This window comes from Peromyscus maniculatus, chromosome 2, assembly GCF_049852395.1.
Source record: "Peromyscus maniculatus bairdii isolate BWxNUB_F1_BW_parent chromosome 2, HU_Pman_BW_mat_3.1, whole genome shotgun sequence".
NCBI lineage: Eukaryota > Metazoa > Chordata > Mammalia > Rodentia > Cricetidae > Peromyscus > Peromyscus maniculatus.
The window spans coordinates 105,933,782-105,954,657 of NC_134853.1; the positions used below are offsets into that span (position 1 = coordinate 105,933,782).

At 34.0% G+C, this 20,876-nt stretch overlaps 1 protein-coding gene across 10 annotated transcripts in view; it reads left to right on the forward strand.

The window, feature by feature from the left end:
• Nucleotides 1-20,876, forward strand: part of Cntln (centlein) — a 260,522-nt gene that overhangs the window by 127,294 nt on the left and 112,352 nt on the right. For 3 of the 10 annotated variants that reach the window (XM_076564463.1, XM_076564465.1, XM_042271376.2), the window contains 4 exons: nt 5,940-6,104; nt 7,680-7,805; nt 16,861-16,982; nt 18,343-18,465. In XM_076564463.1, coding sequence (XP_076420578.1) covers nt 5,940-6,104; nt 7,680-7,805; nt 16,861-16,982; nt 18,343-18,465 — 536 coding nt within the window. The remainder of the gene's footprint in view (nt 1-5,939; nt 6,105-7,679; nt 7,806-16,860; nt 16,983-18,342; nt 18,466-20,876) is intronic. The other 7 variants (XM_076564466.1, XM_076564464.1, XM_076564469.1 and 4 more) reach the window with 5 other exon arrangements.

Sequence of the window (20,876 nt, forward strand, 5' to 3'; positions counted from 1 at the left end):
AGACTTTTTATATTCCATGTTACCTTTTGTAAGGTTTACTTGTTTTACAAGAAACATTTAAATTGCCAGTGTCTCTGACATATATCCGTATTATATATTCAAACACACATATTATAGGCTTTAAATATACACATACCTCTATACTTGATTTCATCAAAAAACTCCTTTAGGAGAATTTTTTTGAAAGATAATTTCTTTTTACATTGTATTTTTTCCCAAAAGGCTACATTGTGTTTTCCAGGCTTAGAATTCATAAATTTCTTAAATAATTGAGATAATGTATGTAAAATAACAAAAACTATATACTTTGCCACTAAATGATACTGTATTTTTAAGGAGTTTCAATATAGGATGAAATAAACCAAACAATTTAATTTACAGTCCCTTGTAACTGTTGATAGCTGTGAAACAGCCTGCACTTGTCACGCATGCTCAGTCAGCTTCCTCTGTAGTGACTGCACTGTGCACTGTTGGCTTAGATGAGGGAAACAGGCTCAGGGTTTGCATTATATTGTTTGTTTGTTCGTTCGTTTATTTATGGTGTTGGAAGGAATCAGGGCCTTGTATGCCAGGCAAGCTGTCTGTCATTGCTCTAGATACACAGCCCTTGGCTGGTTTTGAGATAGGGTCATGCCTCTGTGACCCTCTCTCTCTCTCTCTCTCAAGTATACCACTGTATCTTGACAACTTTTATTATTATTTTTTAAACAATTGACACAAAACTGAAAAGTTACTTATTTCTCAGCTTCCATTCTTCTTTTAAAAACCAAACTTACCTGAAGGATCAATGTGTAAAGATGTTACACAGCATTTATTTATTATACATAGGGCCCTGGGGTCAATCCTTACCACCAAACAAAACAGTGATTATTTCCAACTGGAGGGTTTTACATACATATTCCACTAACTTTTTTGTTTCTTATCAGATTAACCATGGCCTCACACCAAACCATGATATTTCCTGAATGAAAACTAAAAAGTAGTCCAAGACCTTTTATAATAGAAAAAAAATTAACAAGATAAAAAATTCTAAGATTTTTAAGGGTTTGATTTTAAGAATGGGCTTGCATGAAGAAGGGGCTTGGTTTGTTTGATTTTGTTATGAATAGAAACAGCCCTTAAAGAAGAAATGTATGTATGATAATATATAAGGATATATTCCATTATATATGTGCTATGTATATACAAATAATTACACATTTATATTCAGTTTATATTCAATGTTGTTAAGTTTGCAAAGAGTAGATCAAGATACAGTCCTGTAAGACACAAGAGTGAGTTTATAATATAGTAGTCTAATAAATACTACATCACCCAGGTAATCAATATCCCCATCTGTAGTCACAAACCTTGTTGATGGTATCTAGTTACTGTGCTTTGCTATGATTTATCTTCTAATATTTGATGGACACTTGGTCTCCAATGTGGTGTTAGGTCATAAGGCCTTTAAATGGGCCTGGTTGGCTATAATTAGGTTACTTGGGGTGTTGTGCTTGGAAGGAGTTGGTGTAGTTTTCTGAGATCAGTCAGTTCATTGCTGACAGAGTTCTTATAGAAAGTGAGCTTGATATTCTGGCATCCTGTCTTACCATATGATCTGTCCCTAGAACATATTCTTGCCCTTGTGCTATCTGTTGTGACGAGGTATGGCTAGGAAGACCCTCTACAAAACTGGAACCATTTTGCTGGGACTTCCAGCTTCCAAAACTCAGTGATAAATAAGCCATTTTTCTTCGTATAGATGATGTAGCTCCAGATGTTTTGTTGTAGCAATAGAAAATGGATTAAATGTTATTGTTTATAGTACTACAATGACAGTGATATGATATGGTACCTGTATTATCTTTCTCTGCAAAACTCATAACCCTAGTGTAGTATGAGGAAAAGAGTCTGCTTGAGGTACATCATATAATAATCAATCAAACTCATCAGAAATAAGGAAAATTTGAGAAACTGATAGAGTCAAGAGGAGCCTCAAGCAAACATAATGTATCCTGGATGGGAAACTGAAATAAAAAAAGACATCAAGTAAAAATAAAACTAAATAGACTATCTAGTTAATAAATATGTTTGGATCTTGATTAATCATAATTTAAGATATGAATAATAGGGGGAACTGGGTGGGGATAGGTGACAGGACTAGAAGAATTTCAGGAAAAGCCAAGCAGTGGTGGTACACACTGTTAATTCCAGCACTCCAGAGGCAGACCGGCGAGTCTCTGAGTGCCAGGACAGCCTGGGCCACACAGAGAAACCCTGTCTCACAAAACCAACCAACCAACGAGCCAACCAACAACAAACAAAGGACTCTGGGAAATACTTGTATCTTTCTTCACGTGTGAAACTGTTCTTGACGCTGTCCATTGAGGGCTGACCAGGTGCTCAGTGAGCAAAGGTGCTTGCTGCTGAGCTCACGGACAAGAGTTCAAACTCTGGCACACGCAGGATGAAGACAGAACAAAATTCTACCAGTTGTTCTTTGGCCTTTATACATGCGCACCTACCCTCATCATACATACACACAAATAAGTAAGTGTTATAAATGTTTATGAATGTATATTGACTTTTAAAAATCAGTTTAAAGAATAGGATTATAAGTTCTCCCTTAAAAGTCTGCAGTTATATCTCAGACTTGTCTTTATTCCTTTTATTCCTAGAAAAAATGAAAAATTGTTAATGAAATGGTCACTAAAAAAATAAAAATATGAAAGTTCACATTTAATCTTTCTACTAAAAAATTCCCACACCGTAAAAGTTCAGTTTTTGTTTTATACATTTCTGGGACACTCTCTGTGTTGTGTATTGCCGTCTTTGCTTAATATCTCATGGATACATTGATGAGTCCTTAGCATAATTATAATATTGAGTATATTTTAAGGACTTTGATACATATTTTTACATTTCTCTAGAAATTTATAGCAGAATAAATTTTGCTCAAAATATTATTAATTTGTAGATGTCATAAATTGGGACCATCTAATGTTTAGATGTATTTCTCTTGGAAATAGTAGACCCATAAATAGTTAATTTCCCTTGAAAACAATTGAGTGGAGATACAATGAATACATTCCTTGCACCAGAACAGTAATGTGGAATGTGTCTACACATCAAGTTGGTTTTATGTTTTTCTTTGGTTTGGCTGGGGTTTTAAGGATAGAGTCTTGCTTTGAAGCCCAGGCTAGCCAGGGATTTTCATTGTGTACTAGGGTGACCTCATACTCAGCAATCGCCATATACTAAGCATTGAGGTTACAGGTATTCATCACCATGCCTGGACTTTACTTATACTCAAAAGCTAGTGGTTTTAAGGGAAAAAGTAAAACATGAACATCTCTCATCAAGAGAAAATTTCTCATTTAAAGGACATGAAAACATATAATTTGAAAAAAGAACAGTAAAACTACATAGGGTGATAGATACAAGTGTCTTTGCTTAATGACTTCAAAACAAAGTTCAACCCTTTTCACTTGCTTGCATTATCCTCTGGATCCTATGTGGATTGGAATTACCATTCTTTTCAAAATTTAACAGTTACTTGTTGAATTTTGAAAAATGCTGTTTAAACATCTGTTTTATTATTAGAAATATCACTAGTATTAATGGAAATAGTATAAATAAGATATAATTTCAGTGGCGATATCTGCTTTTGGAGCTTTTAATGTCTTTATGAACATTTGACCTATTCATCAATGCATATTAATTTTTATTAATCTTAGCTTATCACATTGTAATACACAGATGTTGTAAACAATTTTTAAAAGAACCTCAGATTTATTTTTAAATATACTCATAGGCTAAGATTATGTTTCTTCTGTTTTATTTTAAAAATTGGGTTGACCTTGAACAATTATTAAAATTTATTTAGAAAAAGACAGGGTATTAATATATCCTTTGTAGCCAGATCTGGTAGCACATGTAATCCAGCACTTAGGAGGCAGATGCAGGTGGATGTCTGAGTTCGAGGCCAGCCTAGCCTAGAGAGTGAGTTCTAGGACAGCTAGGAATACACAAAACCTATCTTGGATAATATCAATACATTATGTGTGTGTGTGTGTGTGTGTGTGTGTATGTATATATATATATAATATACATCATAATATCATATAATTTAGCAATGTTTAGCATAGTGTATATAGTATATAACATATGATATATGATACCCAGTGTTATTTATTGTACATGTAATATATCCTATACCACATATATGTATATATCTCCTTTGTAATATTTGATGGTAACATAGAGAAGAGCAGTATAACTTTTAAATGTTTTTAGTTTGTCAGGCAATGAAATATTTGTGAACAGCATATGTTTGATTTTAATAGAAAAAAATCAAAGAATAAAAACAGCATGATGCTTAAAATAGGAGGAAAAAGAAAAGGGGCAAGTCACTTAGACTCTGGAAGAAAAGTGTCTTAAGATTATCTATAAGAAAGTGATGTGTGATTTTTGACAGTACAAGGCAAACAATTCTGAAGGAACTGTTCAAAGTATGGTAAATGAAAACTTGGACATTAATCAGGTGATTTAAATGCAAAGAAATTCTAAGTGTAAAAGCATACAAATAAAAATAGTTCTCTCATCCCCAAACTATATGTTAGGATTGAGGATTTTTTTCTGTTCTATTGAAACTGAAAACAGAAATAGGAACAAAGTGGTATTACCTTTGTTCAGAATGTACATACACAGATAGGCACACACATTATATACACGTGTGTACATTATGTGTTTTTATGTTGTCAAAGTTCTTGGTAATATCATTTGGGAAGGATGGGATTGTGCATAATTATAGTTATAAAAATGATTTTCAGGGCTACTGGATCCATATTGATAGTAATAACATCCTATGATTTGGCATTTTAATGTGATTAAATAAACAACAATGGACTAGAGAGATGGTTCAGGGTTTAAGATCACTTGCTGCTTTTGCACAGGACCTGGATTCAGTTGCTAGCATCTACATGGTTGTTTATAGCCACCCATGATTAGTGACTACAGTCTCAGAGTAGTCCTATTTCCAGAATCAGATGTCCTATTCCAACCTCCCTAGGGTTCCTCCATGCATGTAGTGCACATACATACATCCATTCAGGCACAAACACATCTGTATGAAACAAATACATAAATCTTTAAAAACGTTAAATCAGTGAAAACACCATTTTTGTAATGATTCTGTATTTTATCTTTTGTAAAAGAAGTGATATATTTGGACATGTATTTGTACATGGCTTTCTGTGGTCTCATTCAGTGAAAATGGTAGAATATCATAAAAAGCTAGTTTTCATAAGCAGGTTTCCTGGGATTCTAATTATTGAAATTTGAGGCTAACCACCAGCAGTTTATGACATATGAGCAGATTTCTAAAGAGAATCCTAAGTAGGGAATTGATTGTCAAATGTCTCAGATTTGAAGTGTGGTTATGAATTTGTGACACTTTGTAGGCTTGCTAGCTCTCCATGGTGCTGGTGCTTTCCTCCCCTAGATTCCTATCCTGTGCTCTTGTGACTCAGTCTCTGGATGGTAGAAGGAGACACTTGTCTATAACCATAAACTTCTAGTGATTGATTTATAGATTTATAGATATAGGCGTATGTCATGGAGCTTCAATTTAAAGTTTTTTTCCTGCAAATCTATATGACAACAATATTTATGAAGACATTTGTATAGATCCTTGGTGTTTTAGCTGAAAAATATCACTATTAAAATGATATGGTTTAGATAAAGGGAGTTTAGACTTTTAGATCTTGATCTCTCTCAGGGCCTTTGTGCATATAATGACTGAGCTGGGCTCCATAACCTCTTATAGCTTATCGTCTGCTGTTAAAATGAATTTTCCCAAGAATGTTTATGATTTATATGGTGTAATAGAAATGTACCCATATTTTTAAATGATATAAAATATCATATGTTGGGTTTGACATGTAAACTTCAAATAACAGTTGTCTCAACAGCCATCGTTATCAGGCTTGGAAACATTGATGGTCTCACAGAAGTCTGAAATCGAGTGTTTACAGAAGGACCTGAGAGTGGCAAATGAAAAGTTACTGGAGAGTAGACCTCCTGCCCAGAGTTTCTCAGGGAAGAGTGCTGACAGAAAACGCAAGGTAGACATTTTAGCATCTTACTCATTTGTCAGGAGGAGGCTGGCAAGGCAAGGGAGGAAGTCAGAAACAGAGAAGCACGCATTGCTTTCTTTGTGTATATTGAAAGTAAAAACTACTTTCTTTTGGTAAGAATCCCTCATCTACTTAATAGAGTTTATTGTAAAATGTAGTTACTTAAATTTGTAATTTTAAGTAAAAGAAAGTGTATATAATATTTATTTTTGTTCCAGTATGATATGTAAATTACAAGACACATGGAATATAAAATACTGAGATATTTCAACATTAATTGTTTTATTAGAGATTCAGGGTAGCGATAAAGTTAAATCAGCAAATTTTACATGGCATATTTTTTTTAAAATTTTTCTACTCTTGTTTTTCTTTCTTTTTTGGTATGCAATATATATTTATGCTATGCAGCAGAATATGCTATAGAATATTTACGGATAGAAATGTTATAGATAAGTTGAAGTAACTTTTTCCTAAAAGCAAGGCATTTTAAACATTTTTTTTCCTCACACCTGTTACATCAGGAGAGTGTTTCGTGTAAACACAGTGTGCTGAGGATGATTGCTTTGGGTTCTTTCCAGTCCCCCACCCCTTTTTTTAATGAATAGAACAAGCTGCCTTGATGAGGAAGCATTTTAAGTAAGACTGATCGGTGTACTCATGGCAGTGTTACTTATGCCTTATAGAATTGTTAGTAATTTTCACAAGTGTGGATTTTATTTCTTCATCATAATATCACTTACTTTGCAACTCTTATTTTGAGGTAGTTTCCCAAGCTTATTTAAATGAAAGAAAGCATTCATAAGATTAAAAACAGTTATAGGACCAAATTTGGTTGCTTGCTATATTGCTGAAGTTTGAAAATAAAATATTTTTATCTCCAAAGCCAAGTAAAGGAAGAACAGGTGTATTTTAAACATTTTCTTTTTCTTTTTTGTAAGGACATGCATAAAAAGGGAACACTGCTGCCCAGCTTTATAGCCATTTTCCTGCATTCTGTCTCCAGATTGGTATATGGAGCTACATAATATAAACACACATTCTTGTCTCTAGTTGGCCACATTACAGTTAATGACCATATGGTCATTATGGTATAAGATCTACTGTCTGTTGTATTTATATTCCTCAAGCATATTGTTCCTTCAACTTCACAGTGTGTTAAACTATTTCAAAGGGGAAAAAATCCTTTCCCTCTTGTTTCTGGTTGTCCTATCAAGTGTAACCTTGGACCCTTATAGAGCAATTAGACCAGCCTCTATCCCCTCCTTTGTAATGAGGTTTCTTGCATTTCTGAGTCTATAACCCTTTAGTCTTCCCTAATGGGACATCATTATTCTGAAAGAAACAATGTAAATGTAAATGAATATTCTCATTAACGAGTCACAGAGAAACCTTTAGCTGCAGCACTGTGGTAATTCCGCTTGTTATTTCTCGGGTATTCCATGCAGGACTTTTTTTTTTTATAATTCATTATTAGTATTCAAAATTACTTGTTCTTTAATTTTGCATGTCTTTCATAATCCAGTGTTTCAGACAGTTCAACCATGTCCTTGTTTTATTCTCGAGGAACCACCTGTGAAACGCTCAAGGTCTTTGTCCCCAAAGAGCACTTTCCTGGATTCAGAGGAGCTAAGGAAGCTGAAACAAGCTGAAAGAAAGATTGAAACCTTAGAGAAGACACTACAGCTAAAGGTGAACATTAAACTGCTTCTTTAATTAAAGCCATGCAAAGATAAATATAAACAGCAAGGATACAGTTCACGTGTTTGTCCTTTCTGAATTCAATTATTATGTAAAAACAGTCTTTAAAACAGATTTCTTAGGATTATAAAGTAGTAAAAATATTTACTACTTGAAAATGAAATACTTATTCATTAATTTCAAATAAAATTGGGAATAAATTTATTACAGTATTTTAGAAACAAAAACACAACACTATAGATAGTAGAAAAAGAATTTCCTATTGTTTATCATATAAATATTTTAAGACTAAATTGGATTAAATATTATTTTCAATTTGCTCAGCTTACTTGTAAATACTGTGTTAGTTACTTTTCTTGTTTTATAGAGGAAACAATGAACATTGAATACTAGTTAGTCTGGACCTCCATGCATGGGATGGTGGTACTGCTTTGATTCAGGGTAGATCTTTTCTCAGGTGAACCTCTCTGGACATCTCCTCCCAGACATACCAAGAGTCCTGTCTCCTAGGTGATTCTAAATCTAATGAATTTGATAATAAAGTTACTTAAGAGAATCAGATAGAGCTATGGATGTAGCTCAGTGGTGGAGAACTTACCTAATGCATGCACAGTCTTGGGTTCAATCTCCAAGCCTGCAAAAACAAATGCAAACACATAGTAAATACCAAATAAATATATTATGTATTATTTTTACATTTCAACTGAATTTATTACAGAACATTTCATGTGGCCTTTAAATTCATTCTCTGCCCATTTTAAGAAGCATATACCTTATTGCTTTATCTTTGAGAGTACATACTTCCTAATTCATATTCAGTGAGCTTTGTTTATGAGAGGAAATTCTTAGTGCATATTTAGCTAGTTTTATGTGACTGTATTGGGGGTCTGTCTCTCTGGCTCATCTATTTATCTGTTTACTTATTTTTGTGATGCTCGGGATGAACCTAGAGCTTCACACTTGCTAGACAGGTACTTAACCACTAAGCTACATTCCCAGGCCCTGGAGGGCTTTAATTTTCTTCTTGGGCTTTGATAGGGATTTTTTTTCATTCTTCATTCATAGATACCTGAAGTCTTACACTCCTTTAGTATCTGTCATATAATTGATTCTCCACAGCCTCTCCTATTGTAGTGCTCTGTGTTGTACCTGGGATCTTATGTGTGGCAGGGCAGCACTATGCTTTTGAGCCATCCTGCAGTCCTAAATGCTCTGTTCTTTTTATGTAGTATATAGTTCTTCTTAAGGAGATTTTTTTTGGCCTAGTTTATGTTTTTTCTAAATCAAAATTGGTTTAGAGATACAGTTATATATGCACTATAAATAATAATTTTCTACCTTTTCTCCACTATTTATATTTATTCATAGTCAAATTATTGTTCTAAAACAAACAAAAATGATCATATATTCTTTCTACCAAAAAGAAAGGGCAGATGATTTCATCCAGCATTTAGTTTAGTCTACAAAGAACGCAGAAAAATATTGGAGTTACTTGTCTATTTGTTTACACAAAGGAATTAATTGATCATTTTAATTAGTCAGCATGTATTATTCACTTATTATGCAACTTGCTAAGACACAATGGGTTGCTTGCCCTCTACGACCTTGTCTTTAGCTAAGAATGTGTGGATACAGACCAGTTAGTAGTGTACTTGCCAAGAAGGCACATAGTCCTCGGTTAAATCCCAGCTCTAGATAAAACTGGACCCTAGAGCACACCTGCCATCTCAGCATTCAGGAAGAAGAGGAGGGTTAGAAGTTCAGCTACATGATATTGTCGAGGCCAACCTCAGACTATGTCAGAAAGATAGAGTGTGTGCATGCATGTGTGTTTATGTATATGTATGTATATATATATATATGCACATATATTCATCCCTATCATATTTTCATATAGGATTGTTTATATTAAATTGCAATTGACTCATACAGTTATAGAAGTTGAGAAGTTATAGATTTGTAGTTAGGAACTAGAGGTCTAAGAGTGTAAACAGTATAGTTCCAGTCTGAGTCCTCAGGCTGTAGAGCCAGGGCTCACTCTGTAAGTTCCATGTTGAAGTCTGAGTTTGAATCCAAAGACAAGGGAAGACAGTGTCTCAGCTCAGATATGGTCAAACAGAGAGAAAAATCTTATTTTTTTACTGAGGTTTTCAACAGATTGTGGAATGCTCTCTGCTTTAATCACTTAATTAATGTATGCTTTTGCTACTAACACAATACCAGAGATTTGTACCTAACACAAAAAGAGGTTTCTTTAGGGTACCAGTTCCTGCACATGGAGGGACCCCATCTAATGATAACCTTCCACAGGCAAAGTCTCATGTATGACAGTGAGAGATAGGAAGTGCTCTTTCTCTTCCTACTAAGCCACTGCAATTCAGTCTTGAGGTCTTCACAGAAAAAGAAAAGAAAACTGGTCTAATCTCACTCGTCTCACATAGACCAGACATCTAAGCATGAGGTCACTCTAAGTTCCTGCCTTCTTAATACTTCATAATGGGGTTAACTTTTCCACTTTGGGGGATACTGCTCAGTGGTAGAATCCAGGCTTAGGGTTCGGAAGGCTCTGGCTTCTGTTGCCAGCACCACAAATAGTAATGGTAACAGTGATGATAATAAATGTGTCTGCTTCTCTAGGACTGCTGTAAGGCAGTACCACAAACTGAATGACTTAGAACAATGGAAGTGAATTATCTTGAGGTTCTGCAGGCTAGGCCAGATATAGCAAGGCATCAGCCACACCAGTTCCTCTGATTGCTGAGGGTTAGTCCCATTCCTTCCTCCTTTTTTCTTGTTGCTTAGGTATTCCTGGCTTTATAGGTGGCATTCTCCCAATGTCTTCACATTGTCTTCCTATATGTCTTTCTCCATGTGTCTCTATTTTATAATTGTGGAAGGTGTGGTTTGAGTAGAAATGGCCACATAGACTCATGTGTTTGAATACTTGGCCCATAGGGAGAGGCACTATTGGGAGGTGTGGCCTCCAGATCAAGATGTAGAACTCTCCTTCTCCAGCACCATGTCTGCCTGCACACTGCCTTGCTTCCCACCATGATGATAATGGACTGACTCTCTGAACTGTAAGAGAGCCCAGTTAAATGTTTTCCTTTATAAGAGTTGCTGTGGTCATGATGTCTCTTCACAGCAATAGAAACCCTAACTAAGACAGAAGAATATTAGATTAGGACCCACCTAATGACCTCATTTTTATTTGGTTACTTTTGTATAAATCATATCTCAAAGAAAAGATCACGTTCTAACATATCAGGATTAGGACACAAGATGTCGTGTGTCGTCCCCCCCCCCCCGCCCTGAGGATGGAAAATTGGGGACCTATGTAAGTAGTTGGATTTTGAAATATTTTGTTCTTTTTTCTTGCTTTTTAGGTTATTACTCATTAATATATGTTGAATTTTTGTTATGGCCTTTGCTGTTCTATGGAATAGTACTTTTCCAGAACTTAATCAGATTATGGTTGAGGGAAAAATAGTCCAGTCTTAAATTATTATTGTAAACCAAGTATTAAAAGATTTCTTTTTCATGAGCTTTTAGTATAATGTGCATTATTAATCTATAGAAATGTATAGACACATTTATCATATATATTTGGTTATGTAACTTATATTAGTATTTCTACAAATGTTGTTCTATGGAAGATTCCATAGACTAAAGACAAAAGCTATGGTACCCACGGAGCTGTAAGGTACTAAGTTTATTATCCAGGTCAATTAAAGGATGAGAGAGAGATATTAACTTCATTGCTAGCTCATGTAACATATATATATATATATATATATATATATATATATATGTAGGTATATATACACTTTGGAAATATTAAAATGATACTTTATTGAATCTGCATATTATACCTATTATATTGTTAATAATTTTGTATAAATGTGGACATATTTTGCTCTCTTTACTTTTGTATTATAGGTGTATTTTCTTTCAAGATGATGAACAATGTCAAAATAAATATGCTAAAAATATGGAAAATGTTGAGTTATTAAATAACAAATATTTCCCATAACCCTGGATTCAAGAGTGTGGTGCTCTAACATCTTACAGATGTAGCATGGATGGCTACGTTAGAGCTTCAAGAAACCTTTGTTCATAGATGCTAGAATCTCTTCTCTGCTGACTTTTATGCTCTTGGCTACTTGATTCTATTAAGACTTTTCTATGGCATTTAATAATATTATATCTCTTAATGAAGTCTTCCAGTTTCTGTGATGAAACATCCTGACCAAAAGTAACTTGAGGGAAGAGAGGATTTACTTGACTTACATTTGCAGGTCACTGTCAATGCCAAAAGACAGAAACAAAAGAAAAACAATACAACCCACTCTTTTAAGGGAGTAAGAGGCTATTCTGTAGCCATATTTTGAGTGATTATAAATCAGGAAACATATATTTAGGTCTCCCCAAATATAAGCCCCCTATGAGGAAGCAGTTTTATAACAGAACAAAGAAAGATATAAATTGGGGAATTTTAAAAATACCTTGGTGAGAACAAGAAGTGGGTAGTTAACAACAAACAGAAGAATCTCAACTCTGTGCTTCAAATGTTATCTGATAGCATTCTTAGTCCTTTGGTAGAGAACGGGGTTTTGTTAATATATTGTCAAGATTTTTATCTGTTAATCAGGATATTAAGTCAGACTCTTAGGTAGCCAAGAATGCTGTTTAGGGTTTTAAAGATAGCCTGAGGAAAATTGTAATTAGGATATCTGATGAACAATATTCCAAACTCTGTAGTCACTGAAGTTAATAGTCCATGCCTGTGCAGACAGCATCTTTCCAGGAATTCTTTACACCACAGTCCACTATTGAGAGACATCAAGACAGGAACCTGGGGCAAAATTCATGGAGGACAGCTATATGCTAGTTAGCTTTCTGGCTGAGCTTATAGCCTCTTATGTAGTAGCTATCTTCTGTAGTTCAAGACTACCTGCCTATGGAAGGTGCCACCCACGGTGGGCTGGACCTTATGTCAGTTAAGAATCAAGATAATCCTCCATAGATTTACCAACACGCCATATCTGACCTAGGTAATTCTTCAGTCAAAATATTCCTCTCAAATGACTCTAAGCTGTGTCAAATTGACAAAAAATGTTGACTAGGGCATACAGTCTATGTGTATTTTTTTCACAGTCCTGATACATAGGAAATTTATACATTTTGATAAAATTAAGTACCTCTAATGCAATCCTTGAAAATTCATTAACTTTTTTTTTTTAACACAGTGGGTTATTATAGAAAGAAGAGAAAGAACATAAAGTTGGAAGGGGAGCATGGAGCTGTGGGGTTGGTAGGGGTCAGAGAAGGGAAGTGGGAGCTGGATAGGATTGAATTGTCTTGTGGGCATGAATTGAAGGGTTAATGAGCTAAAGCCTCAGGTGGCCTGAGAACCTGGACAGGAAAGTTGACTTGACTGATAACACCCGTGGAAGTTAGCGATAAGCTCAATATACCAACCTCCATTGTTATGTACTCTGAGACTGCAGGAGAACTGACCTGTAGATGGAATCTTGCCATCCTATTATGTGTGTACCCTCTCCTCTCTGGCTGAGAGACTGGTGATATTAAAAGACAATTAATTAATTAATTAATTAATTATTAAGAGACTTGTTGATATTAAAAGACAATCTGCTTCTGCTGAGATCAGTTTATTTCTGTTATTTCCATGTCACCTTCGTCGAAATCCATCTAACATGCATGAAATTCTCAAAGAATAAAGACAAAAAGAAAAAATAATATTTTGCTCACTTCTCTACACACGTTTTCTTGTTCCCTAAAGACTGAATGACTGCTTTTTGAACAGAGTTTCTGCTCCTAATTCATCTTATTTTACCAAGAAGGTTTTAACCAAACCAGAAGAGTAGATTAAGAATCACTTCTGTTCTTCTGAAATAAAAAAAAAATAGAGAAATGGAGAAAATTTACTTGATGGAGTTTACTTAGTTCCAGTTCCCAATGTTTCAGGGTCCCTAGCCATTTCAGAAAAAAAAAGTATAGAAAGCATTTAGTAAATGTTTTATAGAATGAGCCAATGAATGGATCTAATTTAATGGGTACCCATGGGATATTTGTGTGTCCTTTAGGAAGATTTAGTAGTTAATAACATAAAATGTATCAGTTCTTACACTTGAGTTTGTCATATGGCTTGTTGTGGCAACATTTCTCTGATAAAATGCTGTTATTTTTATTTTCACTATTATATATGGAATAGGAGTTAAAGGATTACAATTCAATGAAGAGGCTATATATGTGAGGTTATAAAGAGTCTTTTCTTATTCATTTTTACAGTTCCTTTTCAGGTAATCACCTTGTGACATACAAACTTAGATTATATCTTTTTTTAAAGTATTGAATAAGGGAGAAGTGAAATGTATTCTATATTTATATTTTTATACCATTTTAACTCTATTTCTGAAGGCAAATGAGTTCCATAGAACCACCTATGTGACTGAAAGTATATTTAAATATTATCATTAACTGTATATTTATAAATAATCTTTGGCCAGGTGGTGGTGGCGTACACCTCTAATCCTAGCACTCAGAAGGCAGAGCCAGGCAGATCTCTGTGAGTTCGAGGCCAGTCTGGTCTACAGAACAAGATCCAGGACAGGAACCAAAACTATACAGAGAAACCCTGTCTTGAAAAACCAAAAAAAAATCTTACTTTCCAATAGTTTAAATTTTAAGAACTTTATAAGAATTACATCAGCACTGGAGTGTTATACATCAATGAAGAGACAAGTAAAATTAAAACAAAGTTCATTTATCTCCTTTAAAGACTTCTTATCCTTTAGAGCAGTAGACTATAGGTACCATAGAAAACTTAGAAGAATTTTTCAAAAATTAATTGTACAACAAGAAACTATTGGGGATAGATTTGATCCTATGAAGAATAATTACAGCAAACTATTGTAGAAGGTTTTTTTTTTAACATAGTTTAGCTTTAAACTTATTTTTGAAAATTATTTTGACCTTGATCTCTTCTAAACATTTCTTATAGTTAAATTACTTTAATAAGAAATTTCTAATGTAGCTTGTTAAAATTCCTAATAAAATAACTGGTGTTTAGTTTGTTTAGTAAATATAGTATGAAAAATGTAAGTTTAAATTCCTTCTTTATTCCCTACAGGAGATATAAATAGCTCCTATTTTAAAGATAAACAATTTGATACACCCTAAATCTAAATGTCTGCCACAATATTAAAATAAGCATTTTAATTTTAATGGCTATTTCTGGTATTAAAGTATGATTCTTTTAACAAGTTTGCAGCAGTGGTTTCAAACTATTCTAAAACTCTTATTAGAGAATGATTTTTCTGAATACCCCAGTCAAGCGGTGCCGCTCTCATGCTTTTAGCCTTTATCAAAACTTTTCATTTTCCTCTGCTATAAAAACTTCTTGCCATGCACCTGACTGCAATAGTTCTGATAGCCATTTAAGAAATTCTACTAGAATTTTTAATTTATAATTAATTTATAATTAATTAAGAATAATAATAAAAAAGAGAGTGAATGAGTATCAATACTTGTGAGACAGAATTGGAGTAAAGAAATACAAACTATAATTATTATCTTCTAACACAGATGAGCAGTAAGTGGTCAAGAAAACAGTGAATTCTAAAAGATAAGGCTATCACTGTTAATATCTGGAGAAGGGATGATAAAAGATGCTTAGTTTTGCTGTGTGTGTCTCTAGGGAAGGCCTGCTGCCATGATTCTGCCTGTAAGCCTTTGTTTCCTATTCTGTGTTTTGTAGAAAAAGAAATTGAATTTAGTTGTGTTTTTAAGATTATGCAGCTAATAGAAAAGTCTCTCTCAGAATGGCATTCAAATCTGAGTTCCAAATGCCTACTCATTTCACATCACTACAGGCTAGAGAGAACCCGTTTCCCCTGGCAATTAACCATAGGAGTTTGTCATACAAAAATAGTATGCTTTTAAAGATTCATACTTTTTATTTTGTGAGTATGAGTGTTTTGCCTGGGTATGTGTGTGTGTGCGTGTGTGCGTGTGCGTGTGCGTGCGTGTGTGTGTGTGTGTGTGTGTGTGTGTGTGTGTGTGTGTCTGTATGATGTGTCTGGTGCCCATGAAGGCCAGAAGAAGGTATCAGATCCCATTGAACTTGAGTTGCAGATGCTTGTGAGCCACCATGGTTGTGTAAGCACTCTGCACTACTGAATCACCTTTCTAGTCCCTGATTACTTTTAAAATTTTTTAAATTTACTTATTTTATTTGTAGTTCTCATGTGGAACAAAAGCTCAGGAAGTTATTTGTTTTAGTTTGAGAAACACAGTTCATAAATAGTACAGTAACAAATACATCTTTCGAGGACCAAGAGATTGGGCTTTGTAATATGGCTATATCTAATTAATGTTCCCTCATTTGCTATACATTTAAACATTGTGGACTGGTATAATTTAATCTGTGTGTTGATGTCAAAAGTAATGCTTTGGTTTTTATTGTGACTTTTTCAAAACCACTAAGCATATTTCTCCCTTTTGCAGTCTTTATGGTAGAACCTGAATGTTAAATTACAGTTTATAGCATATGTCCATCCTTGTTCTCTTCCTGCTGGGAAATCCCTGGGCTTTATTACATGTGAATTATGGATCCAGAGCCTTAGGAATTTCTCCAACTATGACTACTATCCTTATATCTTTAATAAAATAATTTTCATATACATGAACAAAACTTGTGCTGATAGAAAATGAATGTTTCTGAAATAAGTTTATGAATATTTGAATGTCTATGAACTAATAGCAAGAAAAACGATGAAACTAATTTGACAGATAAAATTTGAGCCTATGTAAGGTACACAAAAATGTAGTGAATTGATTGAATTGATCAAGCAAGGCTGTTCTTGGACTAGAGGGAAAAAATGGTTTTGGCTGAAATAAGTATTGTAAGTGCACTCAAGGTTACACATGGACTTCCCTCAAATTTTATCTCTAGGTGAGTAATTTTTGAATCATTATATCAATAGCTTTTCATACTTATACACTTGCTTTTTCTATTCTATAGAGCCAAGAAAATGATGAGCTAAGAGATGCCCATGAAAAACGCAAGGAAAGGCTACAGATGTTACACACCAACTACAGAGCAGTAAAAGAGCAATTAAAACAGTGGGAAGAAGACAGTGGCATGTGAGTTACATGGCTCATAAAGGCATTTCCCTAAATATTAAATGGAATGGAGAGCATTACATAGGTGTTTTAATGGCTTTTGTTTGGTTTTAGAGAAATTATTTGGTAGTCAAATCTTTACTGTGAGTATTTTAGTGGAGAACATAACAAATGAAAACAGAAAAATGTCCTAGCCATAACTATAGATTTTCCTATCACTTACAGATGTCATTGGCAGGTGATTATGAGTAGTATATGTCTTTACTATCAATAGAATAGCTTAATAAAAGTCTATACTTCAAAGTAAAACCAGTTAATATCCATATTATTGAAGAACTGCTTTTAAATAAATAAAATACTGGTGTTAAAAATTTTATAACCCCCAAAGTATTTACATTTTAATGGAAAGACAGTAGAAATATGAAACCTACATGTATAGTTAACCACCTTAAAAATATTTCCACCTAATCTGCAGTTTGAAGATCTTTACTATCCATCAGTTTTTTTAACTTCTGCTTATCTGAATGAATTGGCAGTCTCAGTTCAATTGCCCTGAACAGGTGTTCAGATCTTGGTTAGTCGTAAGTTGCTCCCTTGTTAACAGTATCAACAGAGGGCAAAGGACTGAATGAGTACAGAAAATCTACTTCCCTCCCACTTTGAGATGGATCCTTTAGGGCACTGTTGATGATGCACATTGGTCTGTTCTGTAGAGAAGTCGTTTCTAAATTGGCCAGTACAGCACTTTTAAAAACTAGAAGTGAAGTTTGTTTTATGTACAGAAAATGAAACTATAAAGGGCATTTGGCCTCACGTGTAGATAATTGTCCCACCTAATCTTTTCCTTTGATGAATAGGAAATGGTTCACATTGTGTCTCCATGAAGCAGTGATAGAGCTGCTTTCCCTAGCTTTAACCTCTGCTCACCCAGCTTGCAGTGATACCTACAAGACTGCAATCTGCTATCTGACATAGTCACTATTAATAACTCGTCTGTAATAGGGCATCTTTACCACATGCAGATTGGATGTCAGCAAATTCTAGATGAATCAATTGCTTGTGTCTTATTTTGTAGACATATAATCCTACAGAGTATGTTTTATTACTATTATACTAGAATGAATGAGAGAAATAAACCCTTAGGTTTATTAATATCATATGCCTACTTAAAAGTTTTCTTTTCATGGTAGCAATTTAGCTTTAGGAAATTATGATATAGGACTTTAATTTTGACATGCTTAGGTATTAGGAAAGTCATCTAAGAAACAGTAAAATTAAATTAGTAACTGAGATTTGGTCATTGGATAGTTCTGAATTTTAAGGAATGTATAAATAAACTTTATGGGACTTTGAATATGCTGCAAATTTTTTATTTTAAAAGTAGGACTGAAACTAGAAAAGTGAAGCGAGCACATCCTCAACAACTTCGACAGGAGGACTCAGATGCCGTGTGGAATGAGCTGGCGTATTTCAAAAAGGAAAACCGAGAGTTGATGGTGCAAAAGTGAGTTTCTTTGTAACAACAGAAAATTGGATAAATAATCTGGGCAATTTTTTGTTACTCAAAGTCTTACTAGAGAAGTACATTTTAAAACTTGAGAATGAAATGATCTGAGATTTATAGATAAGATTGTATATGTATGTAAGTGTATAGACAGATAATTATGCAATAACAAGTTGCACATTTGCTAGCTCTAACAGAAACTGTATAATATGATCTAGGGATTGTGTTAATTAATGTGGCTCTCATCTGTTGAGAGTGTCGCTCTTCATTAGCCTGTGTTTTAGACACTGCCGTGCTTCATTTTTGGAATGAGGTGGAGAGGGGATAACCTAGCCAGCCATCCTTGTTTGATCTCCTAGATATATACGCAATGCAGAATGCCTGAGCTCTCTTGGTTCCCTGCCCTGTCCTGCTAATCCCAGCTGAGCTCATTATGGTGTAGCCTTGCTGCTACTCTTGGAGCCAGAGCTGTCCAAGCTAATTACTGGTAGCAGCAGAACTGCCTGTTAAGGGTCTGGTGTGGATCTGCTAACATGGTCCTTGGTAGTGACCTGCAAAAGACACGAGGGAATTGCTTTCTTTCTTGCCTTGCAGTACCTGTCCTTTGGGTTTAATGCTGATCCTCCACATAGGTCTTTTAGCTGCCCTAAGTATAAAACTTGATGAAGGATACTCATATTTTAGAAAACATATAGTTTGCTTGCTTGATCTTATAATTCACGGCCTATTATATTTAGCTTGGCAAAGAAAGAACACTTGTTTTCTTTTGAGACAAAAAAAAGAGTTATACCAATATAATTAGTCTCTTCTTTTACTTAACTGTTTATTTTGTTTAGAGTAAATTTTTGACATGTGAATCATAAAGCATTTTTTTATGTTCAGATACTGTTTAGCTTGCTACAATCTAACATCATGTAGCACATTGTAATGAACTGTCATTGATTACTCTTAGCTGTAAGCTGAAAGCTTCTTTATATAATATGTGTAACTGTTGATCTTTTTGTAAATAATGTGAAACTTTTAAGGATATGACCATGTCAGATTTAAATGTATATCCTTCTTTACTTCCTAAAGTACAGTGTTTTCTATTATAGCTGAATATTAAATGCCAATAAGTCTCTTACCATGAAAATTATTTTCCAGACTATATAAATTATTGTTGTAAACATTTCTTGATTTTAAATAGCTTTATTGAAATATAATTCAGAAACCATATAATTCTCTCATATTAAATATAATTCATAAAGCATATTCAAAGATTTCTATACTATCTCTTATTACAGTTAATTTTAGGACATTTTCATAGTCTCTGCAAAAACCTATACAACTAACCTTTCCATCTACTTTTCCAACCCTAGGGAATTATATACTAGTCTATTTTCTCTCTTTTTAGATTTTCCTACTCTCAATTTGTCATATAATCTTTGTAACCACATTCTTTCACTAAACATATTTCCAAAGCTCATCCATGTTGTAGCAGCTACTAGTACTACCTTAATTTAACAACCTAACAAGAGACCTTCTCTAACTAGCTGTTAGAGCCAACCTACTCAAGAAAATTCAGGTAGACATTAACTAGAAGAGATAGATTTTGTAGTATTTTACTCATTAATGAAATAAAAGAAAATGGAAAGAATCTATTTAAAGAAAGTTTGGTAACTCTTAGAAGCCTAATCTGTTCACACTGAGGTGCTGCTACATCATAAATAGCTCTTTGATTGAAGTGCTGAGTCATTATTAAACCATTAAAAAATTTTGGTAGCCCATTTAAATTCTTTGGTGTAAATAGCCATTTATGATAGTTATTTTTTAGTAAATAACTATGTATTAAATACTATTTTATTATATTAGTAAAAAAATAATGAATTATTCTTCATAAAGAATGCTGAAGGCATGGTGGCTCAGGAATGTCGTCTCAGTGGGATGGGAGGCAGAGAAAGAGGTTCTCAGCAAGTTGGAGGCCAGCTTGGTCTACATAGTCAGTTCTGGGCCAGCCAAGAATACATAGAGAAACCTCATCTCAAACAAAGAAACAAACAAGATGGAACTTTTTATGTTACATAATTGCAATGACTTAATGTACATCAGAATTTTGTGCTCTGTATTGTGGAAAACAAGGACTTTTTAACATTTTAATATTTAGTATTTGTTTTAAATTTTATTCTTTTTGAGTGATTTTAAAAACTGCTATTTGAGTTGCTGACTTGCTTCATTGAAAAAAAGTCATTAAATAGAATTTGGCTTGAGATTAGGACAGAATTCAATTACCTAGATGTTCCAAAACAGATTTCTGGCATTTCATTCAAAGCAATATTCTTAGCAGTGACTATAATAAATCAATATGTTGGTCAACTCTGAAAAGTGTTGAAGCAGTTCTATCTTGCAGTATCAAATATTCACCCAGTGTTTAT